At 41.9% G+C, this 12,723-nt stretch overlaps 1 protein-coding gene across 2 annotated transcripts in view; it reads right to left on the reverse strand.

The window, feature by feature from the left end:
* Positions 1-12,723, reverse strand: part of Elovl7 (ELOVL fatty acid elongase 7) — a 72,770-nt gene that overhangs the window by 18,502 nt on the left and 41,545 nt on the right. The window contains exons 2-3 of one of the 2 annotated variants that reach the window (XM_021180354.3): positions 11,398-11,529; positions 1,381-1,571 (exon numbers count right to left, since the gene is read on the reverse strand). In XM_021180354.3, coding sequence (XP_021036013.1) covers positions 1,381-1,571; positions 11,398-11,461 — 255 coding nt within the window. In that variant the 5' untranslated portion in view covers positions 11,462-11,529. Of the gene's footprint in view, positions 1-1,380; positions 1,572-11,397; positions 11,530-12,723 lie in introns of those variants that run through there. The other variant, XM_029468624.2, reaches the window with a different exon arrangement.

A 12,723-nucleotide genomic window follows, 5' to 3' on the forward strand; every position in this document is an offset into this window, starting at 1 on the left:
CTAGTTATTAAGTCTCCGTTTGAAGAGAGTAGACTTAGCATCATCCTAATATAGAGTTTAAGAACATACCAATAATCTATGGAGGTTATGACAGTTATTATCTTTAAGCTGGTAAAGAAAAAGGTTGTGGTTCATGTTCGGCAGGCAGTATATCCTGAAACTATAACTCAGGTATTAGTGAAGACAGGAATTCTCTGATTCAGATTTAAAAAAACAAACAAACAAAAAAATAAAAACAAAACAAAACAAAAAAACCCTCTTCTATGTTGTAATTCACAAAGCAGGAACCAAAACTAACTGGTTACTACTGGATTCTTTTCAAGCCTGAGAAATATAATTTGGGGTCATCACAAACAATGACAACTGTCAGAGACAGAACTTGAGAAAACTAGACTACAACGGGATCCCAGGGGAAAACTGGCTCAATCCTGTCATTACAGCATAAGAGACCTGAGGCCTAGGATATAGTTACAGGTAAGATGAGGGAGCCTAGGCTCCTGCTTCGAAGCATGTCTTCACCTCTCTCACATGCATATCCTCTCTCTCTGCGAACGTGCGAGGAACCTGTCCATCGTCTAGAAAGGACAAAGAGCAGTGATCTGTGGGTTAGCACTAGAAACAAAGAAGTGACCAGCAGCAGAGGGAAGTTAGAGTTATGCAATCTGTAGCAGGAAGGAGGTGGGTGTCACAGAGGCCAGCAAGGCCACCAGGACTCCTCACAAACCCCAGTATGAGCAAGCACAAGGTATGCTAGAGAGAAAAGCCACAGAAGGAGGAGGCCAGCCAAGGTTGGAAATACAGCAAAGAACCCTAGAGACTCAGGTATGTGAGGCAGCGGAGACGTGTGAGGAGCAGAGGGGCAGAGAGGCAGAGAGTCAATGGACAATCTCTGCTGCATTCTGGAAGGTTCCTATTTATCTTATAACAAGGGTCAGGGCTTTACCACTTACGACTTGGAATAAGTTGTGCCCTTTTTGGCCTCAAAGCCTGTAAAAACTAAACAGCCAAGTGAGCTCCCAGCCCTGGAGCTGCGTGCATTCCAGATCAGGTCTCTGCTTACCAGCTGTCACTCCAAGTTCATTAATTCTTTTCTCTGTGTGTGAGTTTCCTCAAAACCAGTGTTTCTCATGTGCAAACCTCTGAGCTAAATGTTGTTTTCTTTTCCCTCACTCTCCATGATGGAAACTGTCCAGAGAGCCTCAGGTTTATTTCATCTAGACATAACAATTTTGGTGTTTTTGTTGTAGTAAACACCCGCTTAGTTTCTTAATTCCTCGAGTCTCAAGACAGGGGTACTCGACGGTCATAACAAGAACAGACAAACATATAACAGAAGACTAAGGCAAACTTTTCCCATTTAGGAATACTGAAGACACTTGCCTCATAACACATATACACAGAAAACAGTACTATGAAAAAATTGTACGTTATCATCGCTTTCTTGAGTTCAAAGGGCTTCCGGTTCTCCATGAGCTTTGGTCCCAGAGACGTAACAAAATAGACATAGAGCCCCAGGATGATGGTTTGTGGCAGAGGCGAGGACATGAGGAGATAGTCTTCAACTCTTGGATCTAAGAGAGAGACAACAGGTAAGTACACAACCACTTAGCCCAGGAAGCAACCTTTATCTCGGTGTTGACAGCACACCATTGCAAAAACCACAAGCATCTTTAAGAGGGGTGACAGGAGAAACCCCTAAGAACAGTGAGGCTCCCCTGAGCTAAAAACAATGGGGCAGTCGTCACCTTTATGTCTCAAAGGGTAAGAGATATTAGTCTGCAGAACTGGAAGGGGAGCCTCTGGAGATGCCACTCAGGAGGAGCTGTGTCACAGACTGAAGACTGCACCCTCCCCGGATGCATAGGTTAAGCCCGATGTGGTACAGCACACAAAGATCCCAGCACTTGGGAAATGGGGATGGGTGAACCAGAAGTTCAAAGTCATCCACAGCCGCCCATCAGCCAGTCTCAAAAACAATAAAATGAAACAAATAAAACCCATGTGTTGAAATCCTAGCACCCAATGTGAGGGATGCAAGAGCTTTTCAAGAATAGAGTTACTGTCATACAAAGGAACCCAGGAAGCTCTTTTGTTATCTTTCTGTCACATAATGACACAGAGCAAGATAACAGCAACCCAGGGGAGCCTCACAGGAGCCCCACCAGAGCACCCTGGCCTCAGATACATAACTTCTCCAAGTTCTAAGCAGTGGGTATAAGCAGATCTGGAGGAGAGGTGGCTAGTGGGGCCCACCATCTGTGGCCGCTGTCAATGGTCAGAAATTTCCATCTTACCTGGCAGGACAGCACTTGGGAAGGGAAGGCAAGGGACCAGGAGTTCAAGGCCATGGGATAAGTGAGACCCCATCTCAAAAATATTTTTTCCATTCAGACATTCTTTTATATGTAAAAGTGGTATATATCTGCTACTTACTCATTTTCCTCCTTTCCTAAGACAACTGGCATATTTCCTCAGATACTGTATCATAGAACCACAAAACTGAAAGGGACCATGTCAATATCTAACTATCTAGAGTGTTTCTAAAGTGTGAGCCAGCAAGTATGATGTTTTGAGCCAAATAAAATAGGCAATGCCCTTGCAACCACAGAAATGTAAGCTCGTCCAGTTCTTGCTGCCTCTGGGCTAACAGGATTGTGGCATTTAAAAATTGCAATTTAAAACAAACTGTGATTCATTCTATAATTTCAAGCACTCGGGGTGTAATCTGACCAAGTGACCTCATGATCCCAGAGTGGAACAGAGGAAAACAGCTATGGGCAGCTTGCAGGAGCATCTGACTCAGCTGTACACAGAGCATCCCCTTCTCATGAGGGGTGAAAGATCCGGAGCAAGCCAGTTACCAGCAAACCTCCTCACCCCAAACTTCTTCACGAGAACGCCACGACTATCCACTCATTCAGCTTCTCTTTTAATCCTGGACATGTTACATTAACAGTTGACGTCAAGGACTCTATTTAGTAAGACTGACTTATTCTGTCTCAAATGGGCCTTACTTAAAAATTGCCAACAGGTGCCACTGTCTCAAATAGGCAAAACAAGCTAAGGAGTAAAACAGTCAGCTCAAAAACCGATGCCCGATGTTTAGGATCTGAGTTTGTTCTTATGTCTATAAAGGACACCTCTCTACGCAACTACAACTCTACACAACTCTTCAAAGCTATGAGAGGATGCTGGAATATAGAGTAAAATAGGATGCTTGCTACAAGGTCTCTAGTACTCTGTGTTAGCATGGATTGATGCGATGAGAACACTGGTATGTAGCACTCTCCAAGACAATTTGCTTATGGAATCCTGGAGGTGTGTGTGTGTGTGTGTGTGTGTGTGTGTGTGTGAGTGTGTGAGTGTGTGTGTGTGTAGTATTCTACTCTCTCTATATATAATAATATTGTACAACTTTTAGAGGTGATGCTCTGTAGAACAGCTTAGAAATACAGCTGTTTTCTAGAGCACATCTATACATTAAACCTTTAGCACTTTGACAATAGTAGCCCATTAATAGGGGCAGACTGTTTTGAAATGCAGTAAGGAAGAAAACAAAATAGATGGTCAAACATGGATAATAAAACACAAGCAGAAGTTAAAAAAAATTCAGAAGCTGTTACCTGTAAGACTATGACATCATTTATACTGGCAACAGAGTCATAAACAGATAGCTTAGGCTTTAGACAGTCTTACACTTCAGTGCCTGGAAACATTCATGCAGACAATATCACACATAGCTGGATGCATGGATCTGGGATTAGGAGTGAGATCCAAGCCATAGATGGAGGTTTGGGGGTCACCATCACATATATGATGACTATTAAAGCCATGGAGTGGGTTTACCAGAAATAAATATGTGAACAGTAAGTGCTAAGGTCCAAGTGCCAAGGACCTCACAGGCTCAGGAGAGATGGATGAGAAAACTATGAGGGAGGCTAAGGAGGAATGCACAGTGAAACGGGAATAAAACCACAAAAGTAAGGTGTCTTGAAGCCAAGGCAGAGACATTCAGGAGGGCCCCAGCATGAGATGGGGCAGAGAGAGAAACACATGTGCTCAGAAGAGCACAGTGCCTTTAACAGAGAGAAGACAGAAATGTTTTCAGCAAGAACGATTTTAGTAAAAGTCCTGCACAAAAGAGATCATCAACACAAGTTTCCTGGCCAACACTGAAAATGCAAAACTCTTAAGGCTAGAGGGATGTCTCAGGAATGAAGAGCGCTGGCAGCTCTTCTGGAGGATCCGTGTTTAATTCCCAGCTCCCTTAAAGCAGGTCACAACCATCTATACCTCCAATTCCTCAGGACATGACATACATACACATAAACGTAAAATAAAGAAATCTTTTTTAAAATGCAAAGTTCTAAAATTTGAAGGGAGTTTCTCTTACTTTCTCTTACTCTATTTTCAAAACTTGTCACTTTTTTAAACCTAGAAAGGTCCTTAAATCGGCCCCCAGATGAATGCTAACTACGGTCTCTTCTGTTTCAGTTGCTTCTTCCCTAGCCTTGTAACAATGGTGAGTTTCCTACGACAGGATCTCTGGTCACCCTTGGTTATCACTTTGTGGATCTAACATCACAAGGGCAGTCTCAGTAAAGCAAGCTTGTCACAGGACTGAGAATCCAGGCACAGAGTAAGAACTGATCATCCTTCAATGAATTCCTTCCCCTGCTGGTCAATATAAACCATAATGCTTGAATGTCATAAAGCCAATGTCTAGCTTTTTATTGTTTTATTAATATGTCTAGGCTTTATTCCTCATAAAACAAAAACTAATGAAATCAGCAGCAAAGGAAGAGCCCAGAGGGCTGCAATCATCTCTGACTGAGCACGGAGTTTCCTTCTGGTTTCTTCTTCATAGGTAATTGCAAAGACTTCTGCTGTTCGTCACCCCAAACACAGCTTTCGCACTAAGATGCTTTAAGTGTCAGTAAAGGCACTTCTCCATCACAGCTATCTTTTGTTGTATTCTTTCACTGACTTGGCAGGGGAAGAAAAAAATTGAATGACGTCACCCTTCTGTTCCTCCCCTGTTAGCAACAGAAAGAAAACAAGCCAAGAAAAGCATGCCAGGCTAGCTCCGGAAGACCAAGAAAATCATTTCCAAATAAATCGTTTCTTCCTGCGATTTAACTTTTTCAGCACACGCTTTTTCTTAAAATCCTGTGTATATACGACCTTCAAGTCCTACAAATAAAAAGTCACAATGGGAAAAACCTTGTTTCATTCTATGTTATTTTCAAAAACAAAAAGATAACAAAATAACAAGAAAATATAACATACGTTTGTGTGTCCAAAGAAAGGAAATCACATTTGTGTGTGCCTGTGAGGAGGTCAGAGGTCAACCTTGGGGTTATTTGTCAAGAGTGGCCCACTTGTTTGTTTGTTTGTTTGTTTGTTTGTTCTGTGACTTGGCTAGGCTGGCTGGCCAGTAGACAGAAGGGATCACTCCCCTGTCTCTGCTTTGCTGAGCTGGGAGTCTAGGCATGGGCCACCCTTCTAGGCTTTTCACATGAGCACTGGGGACTGAACCCAGGTCTGCATGACTTCACAGCACACGATTTACTCAATGAGCCGTCTCCTCACCTCCTTTTTTAGTACCAGGCTCTAAACATTCTACTACAGCAATATTTAGAGCCAGCCAGTCAGCGTGGTGAGCCTGTCTCTCCTCTGGCCTTCTATGCAGAATCGGTTCATTGACTTAACCATACTCTACTTGGTTTTCTCATCTATGAATTGGGCATAAAACACATATTTCATAGAGGACCGGGTGAGGAGTTTGCAAAGAGCTTAAACTCGCAATAAACTTGCTATTGTCATTACAGTGGATCTCCAATCTGTAATCATAGCAGAATCACCTCTGTAGTGTTTAAAAGCCCAATAATAAAAACAGTGACCTTGATCCAACTGAATCAAAGTCCTAAGGGGTGGGTACCAGGGATATAAGCTTTTAAAAATTAGCCATTAAAAAATGGTAAAGGTCAGGCGTGGTGGCGCACCCCTTTAATCCTAGCACTTTGGGAGGCAGAGGCAGGTGAATTTCTGAGTTCGAGGCCAGCCTGGTCTACAGAGTGAGTTCCAGAACAGCCAGGGCTACACAGAGAAACCCTGTCTCAAAACAAAACAAAACAAGGCAAAGAAGTTAATTTCTCAAAAAGAAGAGACACAAGAGAAAATGTAAAGTATTGCTAATTATCAAGAGAACATAAATCAATACAAGAAATTTCAATCAATCACCTCTCACTTGTAGGGCTGCATCATCAAACAAACTAAAGATAATGAGTGATGCTGAGGATGAGTGAGGCTGAGCATATGGATGGGGGCGTTTCTGCACGCAGGATGAGACTATAAATTAGTCCAGCCACTAAGGAAAACCACACAGAGACCCCATTAAAAACCTAAAAGAACTATCATAAGTCCAGAAATCTCATTTCGGAAATCCTACGCAGGCTCCCTGAGTATTAGCCACAGTAGCCAAGGTGTGGAATCTGTTCAGTGGTTCATCGTCAGAGGAATAAAGAAAGCAGGGTAACAGACGTGGGGGATCATCTGGTCTCCACCATGATGGAAAAAGGAAACCAGGCTCTCTGCAACCTCTTGATCAGCAGGATGGCAACATTGTTACGGTAATTGAGATAAGCCAGACTCAGAAAGCAACACATAGTCTCATATGTGAAAAATAAGGGGTAAGCCTCTGGCTAGACAACAGGGAGAGAGCTATGTTAGCCAATGGCTACAAAAATTAACTTATGCAGGTTAATTTTTTGAGCTCTATTACAGGGACATGGCATAATAATAGTACTTTATACAGTCATATAATAATTATTATAATAAATGTATATTATGTGTCTAACAATCAACAACAATAATAGTATATTATGTAGTTGAAATTCCTAACAGTAGTTTTCTAATGTTTTTTTAGCAAGTGTGTATGTTAGTGCATCTAGTCATTCCACAATACATACAACTATTACAGTATCACTTTGCACCATATAAACAGACACAACTATAATTTGTAAGCAGGCAATCTTTTTAAAAGCTACTCAGGTGACCATGATGAGCTGTCCAAATTGGGAAACCAGGATTCTGGTGCATGATCAAGTTCCCTTGGGCCACTTGCAAGGCTGCAGTGTCCCTCGGAAGGCTCTGTGACAACCTTTCCTTGCCTCTCAAGCCAAACTGCCCTTTGTCTTCCATACAGTTGCCAAGTTCGCTTTCTGAAAGTAGGAATGTGCTTAGATTATTCTCTTGTTAAGTGAGTTCTCCCTCACTGATCAAATAAAATTCAAAGCCTTAGCAGGATGGCCAGGGCTCTGGCTACTGTCTGTCTCCTGCCTCTTTCAGAGGCAGTCTACCTTCCTGAAAAGGGCATCATCGGTCCACTTCCTCGTGGTCAGTTGGGGATGACTTGACATGGAGAGAGTAGAGAGGGCACCACAGCATTTAAGGTGAACTCTGACTCAGTTTAGGGATTCAGTCAGCAGTAAGTGTCCCCTGTTTTTCCCAGGAACAGCAGGCTAAGGAGACAGGGACAGTCCTGTGGACCATGTACTTGGCCTCAGAGCTGATTTGAGTGTCGTCAGAAGAGCCAGGGAGGGAGCAGAGTACAGGAAAGCAGGTTGTGTGGTTGGTTCCACCCCAGAGGCCACCAAAGTGCTGATTTACCACGAGCTAAAAAATTCTTTCCTGAGAGCTCGCCAGAGAGAAATGGGGTTCTGGGAAAGTACAATGCTGGATATATAACTTATTAAAATAGGAGCTTTTCCATCAACTACTTATAAGACAATGTTCCTAAGCATCACACACTACAGCAAGTCTATGTACTTTACAAGTCTAAGAACCAACAGAATGAAGAAGCTGGAAGGGAAGGGAAACTTAGTCTCGGTGTACTTTCTTGTATACCAAGACTTCATAGAAACAGCAGGTCTACCCATCCTCTATCCTCTTGCAAAGCAAGCTCACACTATCTAAAAGTGAGCATTGCCATTCAAACATGCAAAAGACTGCTTTTGTTTTGTTTTGTTTTTATTTAATTTAATTTTATTTTTTTTTACTTGTTCACGTCACATCCTGCTCACTGCCCCTCTCCCTGTCAGTCCCTCCCACAATCCTTCCTCCATCCCCCTTCCCCTTCTCCTCTGAGAGGGTGACCCCCCCATAACCCCAACCCTAGCACTTCAAGTCTCTCCAAGGCCAGGTGCTTCCTCTCCCACTGAGGCCAGAAAAAGGCAGCCCCACTGGAAGAACATCTCCCCATACAGGCAACAGCTTTTGGGATAGCCCCTATTCTAGATGTTCGGGACCTAAAAGAAGACCAAGCTGCACATAAGGTACAGGTGTGCAGGGAGGCTTAGATCCAGCCTGTGTATGGTCTTTGGTTGGTGGTTCAGACGCTGAGAGCCCCAGAGGTCCAGGTTAGTTGACTCTGTTAGTCTCCCTGTGGAGTTCCTATCCTCTTTGGGGCCTGCAATCCTTCCTCTTATTCTTCTATAAGCATCAAGGGCTTTTGAATGATAAGAACCTTTGCAAAGCACTGTTACAGTGTGATCTTAAATTCTAGCATCCCATAATCAAAGAATTGTAATAAACTCTCTTCTAGCTTATATATTAAGCCATCTAATAGTTTCATGGTTGTGGAATTTTCCACATGACATAACTATGCGTAGCCACTCCATCTCCAGGTATCAGAAAACTAGCAACAGTAAGTTTTCCCAAGGCCACACAGGATTAGGGCCAAAGCCAAGAATACACTTGAAATACTTGGCTCTTGATCATGCATTCAGCTCTTCCCCGGGTACGCAAAACAAAACTAATGCCTCCCTGAGATCAATAAGACACTAAATAAATACAAGGGAGCACTCTCTTGATGTACCTGGCAGCGGTTTTACAAAGCTGTAAATCTTAATACTGATCCTTTTAACTCTGCTAGATCTTGACAAGGAAAAAAAAAAAGAGGAAGAAAAAAAAAAAGCAAAACTCCAGTGATATGTTACTTTAAAAAGTATCTAACATAAATTGTAACAGTCTCTGGGTCTATTTGTGACTGAACACTTCCCAGGTAACAGAGCTCTTTCCCATTCTTTCACACACTTTAGAGGACAGGTGCTAGTCTCTCACTCTCCTCACAAAGAAAGGGAGTTTGTTCAAGGTCACCCAGTTAGTCTGGGATAGTAACAGGCTGGATGCCGCTCTTCTCTTCCCACATCCCATGACCTCTAGTCTCCCAAGACGTCAAAAAAGTATTGGATTCTGAAGTGTAACATGTTTGCCTCCTCTGCGCTTCTCTCCAATCTCTTCTTGCCTCTTCTATTTGCATAGTGTCTCTTGGGTCTTCTCAGACCTTATTTCTAATCACCCGAGAGCCTTTACTTTGCCACACCTTTTCCCGACCAAATATTACTTAGTTTTTGGATGGAAGTAGGTTTGTTGTTGTTGTTGTTGTTGTTGTTCTTGTTGGAGTTTTTTTGCTTGGGGGGATGGGGCTTGTACAAAAAAGCAAAGAGTTGATGCATAGATAAAGGTAGAGACAGCATTCTCACATAGTTTGCATTAAAATATTTTGTATTTCTAGGTCCATATGACTAGTCTGATTCTACTTGGCTCTTGAGTTAAGGATTGCCCACGTTCTTGCATTGGGGATAGTGAATATTAAGGTTTGGATTACAAAGGGACTGTGTTTCAAATAACTCTTTTCTAAAAAAATCTGTTCCCAGGTCTGCTGAGATTGTTTGTTGGGTAACGATGCTACTATGCAAGCCTAGTGATCTATGAACCACCCCTAGAAGCCACATAAAAGTGGATGGAGAGAATCAACCCCACAAAGTTGTCTTCTGACTTCCACACATACACTACGGCACAAATAGTCACACAATAATTATCTTAAATTTCACCTTAATAATTGGGTTCCAAATTCAAATACTGAGAACCAACTGAGCAATATTCACCTTTCCATTGAAATACAACTGGAAGATTAATATTTACATTAATTATGGAAATTGTAACAATCACTATAAATCGTCAGAGAAAGATAACCTCTAAAGAAACTGGTATATTTTTCTAAGCCAAGTAAGTTGAAACTTTCAGGGGAAAGATAAGAAAACAGGGAGATAGCTACTTTATTTGCCCTAACAGAAAGCTTACTTGTCCTTGGCATTTCTGAAGAACAAAATGATTGGAAAGACTTCAGAGACAGAACATTGTCCTTTTGCAGTCTGGGGAGGCAGATGCTGCCCATGAGACAGTGTCTTCGCTGACTAGGATGTAGCCTCATGTGGGATAGGTGTGATTTAATGAACCTGTGGTTTCTGGCCCATGAGCGAGTCACTTCAGAGTGGTTTTAGTGGAGATGATGTGGATCTTAATAATTACAAAATAATGAAATGCCAGAATGCTACACATAACTAACTAGAAAACATCAGTTCTCGGATTGCTTTTTTCCCCCCTTTTTCTTCTTCTTTATCAACATTTTCTTCAACTTTATTGACCTTGGGAAAGTCACATCTCTGGGTTTTAGTTTCTTCAGTTTTAAAATGAGACATTAGGTTGGATGGTATCTCAGGTCTACCTAAGTTTTAAGGCATTCTGAATCCTTTTCTATTTTAAAAACTCTTCTTCCTTTGTTTTATTTTTAAGACTTAAATAGTTTCTAAAACAATGCCACATTGTCTGGGATTTGAAAACTCACGGACAGACAGGTAAGGAAAATTTACTCATGAGACCGAGTGTAGCTCTGTTGTACAACACATACTTAGCAGATACAGGTGCAAGACCCTGACCTCAACCACCCACAACAGACCTGCTGCCACCAAACCATATTTTACCACCTACAAGTGACCCAACCTTCCACAGAAGAAACACATAACATGCTTCATGTATGGTTTCCATATGTATATTTTAAACTCAGGTGACACTGCATGTTTCGAAACATTTTTATTACTCCCTGCTCTGTTTGCATCACCTATGGGGACAGGGGAAGGGATGGGGTAGGGACAAGGGCAGACACAGGTGGAGGGCTGGAATGGGGCAGGGGTGGGGTGGAGCAGGGACAGAGACAGGTCTTTCATTCTAGAATAAGCATGGGCAGAACTTTTGCTGGCAGTGGCAGTGATTTCCTTCTAAAGAATTAGAGTACCAAGCCTTCAAAACCATTTTTAAGGATTGCTAGGGTGAGATGTGACATCGCATATCATCTAATTCCTTCCTGTGGGTATCAGAGTGTTTCCATTATTATAAACATCATCATAAGCATATATATAGATCTAGGTGTAATGAAACCCCAGCCACCACCTATTGGTTAACTAGTAATAAAGGAATATGAAGTTGTCAAGGCTCTTATTTTGTTCCAGATAAATCCTATTAATGTGGGAATTTGATATAAAAGAAGATACTTACCAGCATCTTTGATCCAATTATCATAAAAACGCACAGTCCTCGATGTAAGATCACTGAACGCCATTTTCCACAAGATTCACCAGCTCTTTTAATGGGTTCTTCGGTAAAACAGTGCAGAAATGAGCTTAAGATCTATAAATGCAAATAAAAATAAGCTTTTAGTGATACAATATTTAAAATGCTAAAAATTTAATAGGAACTGGCAGGGCAACACACGCTTGCTGAAGGGAAAATCCATTAGTGGGCCATAGCAAATGCTGACACAGTCACAACGACTTGAGATTTTCCATTCTTTTGGAGAGGCTGATAACTTCACTGAAGAAGGGTGGCATTTTATGTGCATGAGGCAAAGGGAGAGAATGGCTCTAGGAACTCTTACAGGAATGTCTCTCCTTTATGGAGAAGATGAGGGTCAGAAACAGGCTGGATCACCATGGCAAGGTTGAAACAAAAGTCCAGAAGGCGAAGATACCCAGACTTTCAGAGACCCGGGCCTTGAAGCCATCTTTATGCCCAATAAAGTCTTCTTTGTGTAAGCTTTGGAAAATATTTATTCTGCTATTTTAAATTATAGGTAGTATGTGTATGTGTGTGTGTATGCAATATATGTATGAGTGCCAGTGGAAGCCAGTGGTGTTGAATCTCTTGCAGCTAGGGTTACAGGCAATGTATGAGGGCCTGTGAAAGCCAGTGCTGTGGAATCCCGTGCAGCTAGAGTTACAGACAGTTGTGAGCTACTTGACAAGGACGCTGGTGAACAAACTCAGGCTTCTGGAAAAGGAATACACTCTCAACCACTGAGCCATTCTCTGGTCTCCTAAATTTTTAAATTTTAGTGGTCTCACTCACAGTGTTTTTTTTTTTTTTTTTTTTTTTTGAATCATTAAAATGCCATCTACTAGTTTAAACAACTAATGGAGTGAGGCAGAAAGAGGGGAGGAAAACCAATAAAACCCAAACCCTGTCGATGCAGACAGGTAGACAAGAAGTATGGTAAAGAGAAATCTCCTGAATAAGATGGCCAGTGAAGACAACCAGCCCTGCTACATGTGACAAGACACTATGCATCCTTAGTAACTCAGGCAGTAACACACTGACAGAGGCAAATCAGTGGAACACACAGAAATATGTCAAGTACATCTGAGAATTTTAAAAAAATGCATATTGATAATTCTGAGAGGTATGCTCTCCCACACTTTAAAATCTCTGGAATCAAGGTACAACCTACAAATGGGAGATGTGTCATAAGTTAATGGTATAGTGAATCAAAACCATCTGGAGGGAAGACTGGAAATATTCTAGAGGCAGATGATCATACCACAGTGT

Source organism: Mus caroli, unplaced genomic scaffold (assembly GCF_978045245.1).
Source record: "Mus caroli unplaced genomic scaffold, Mus_caroli_1 scaffold_15, whole genome shotgun sequence".
NCBI classification, from domain to species: domain Eukaryota; kingdom Metazoa; phylum Chordata; class Mammalia; order Rodentia; family Muridae; genus Mus; species Mus caroli.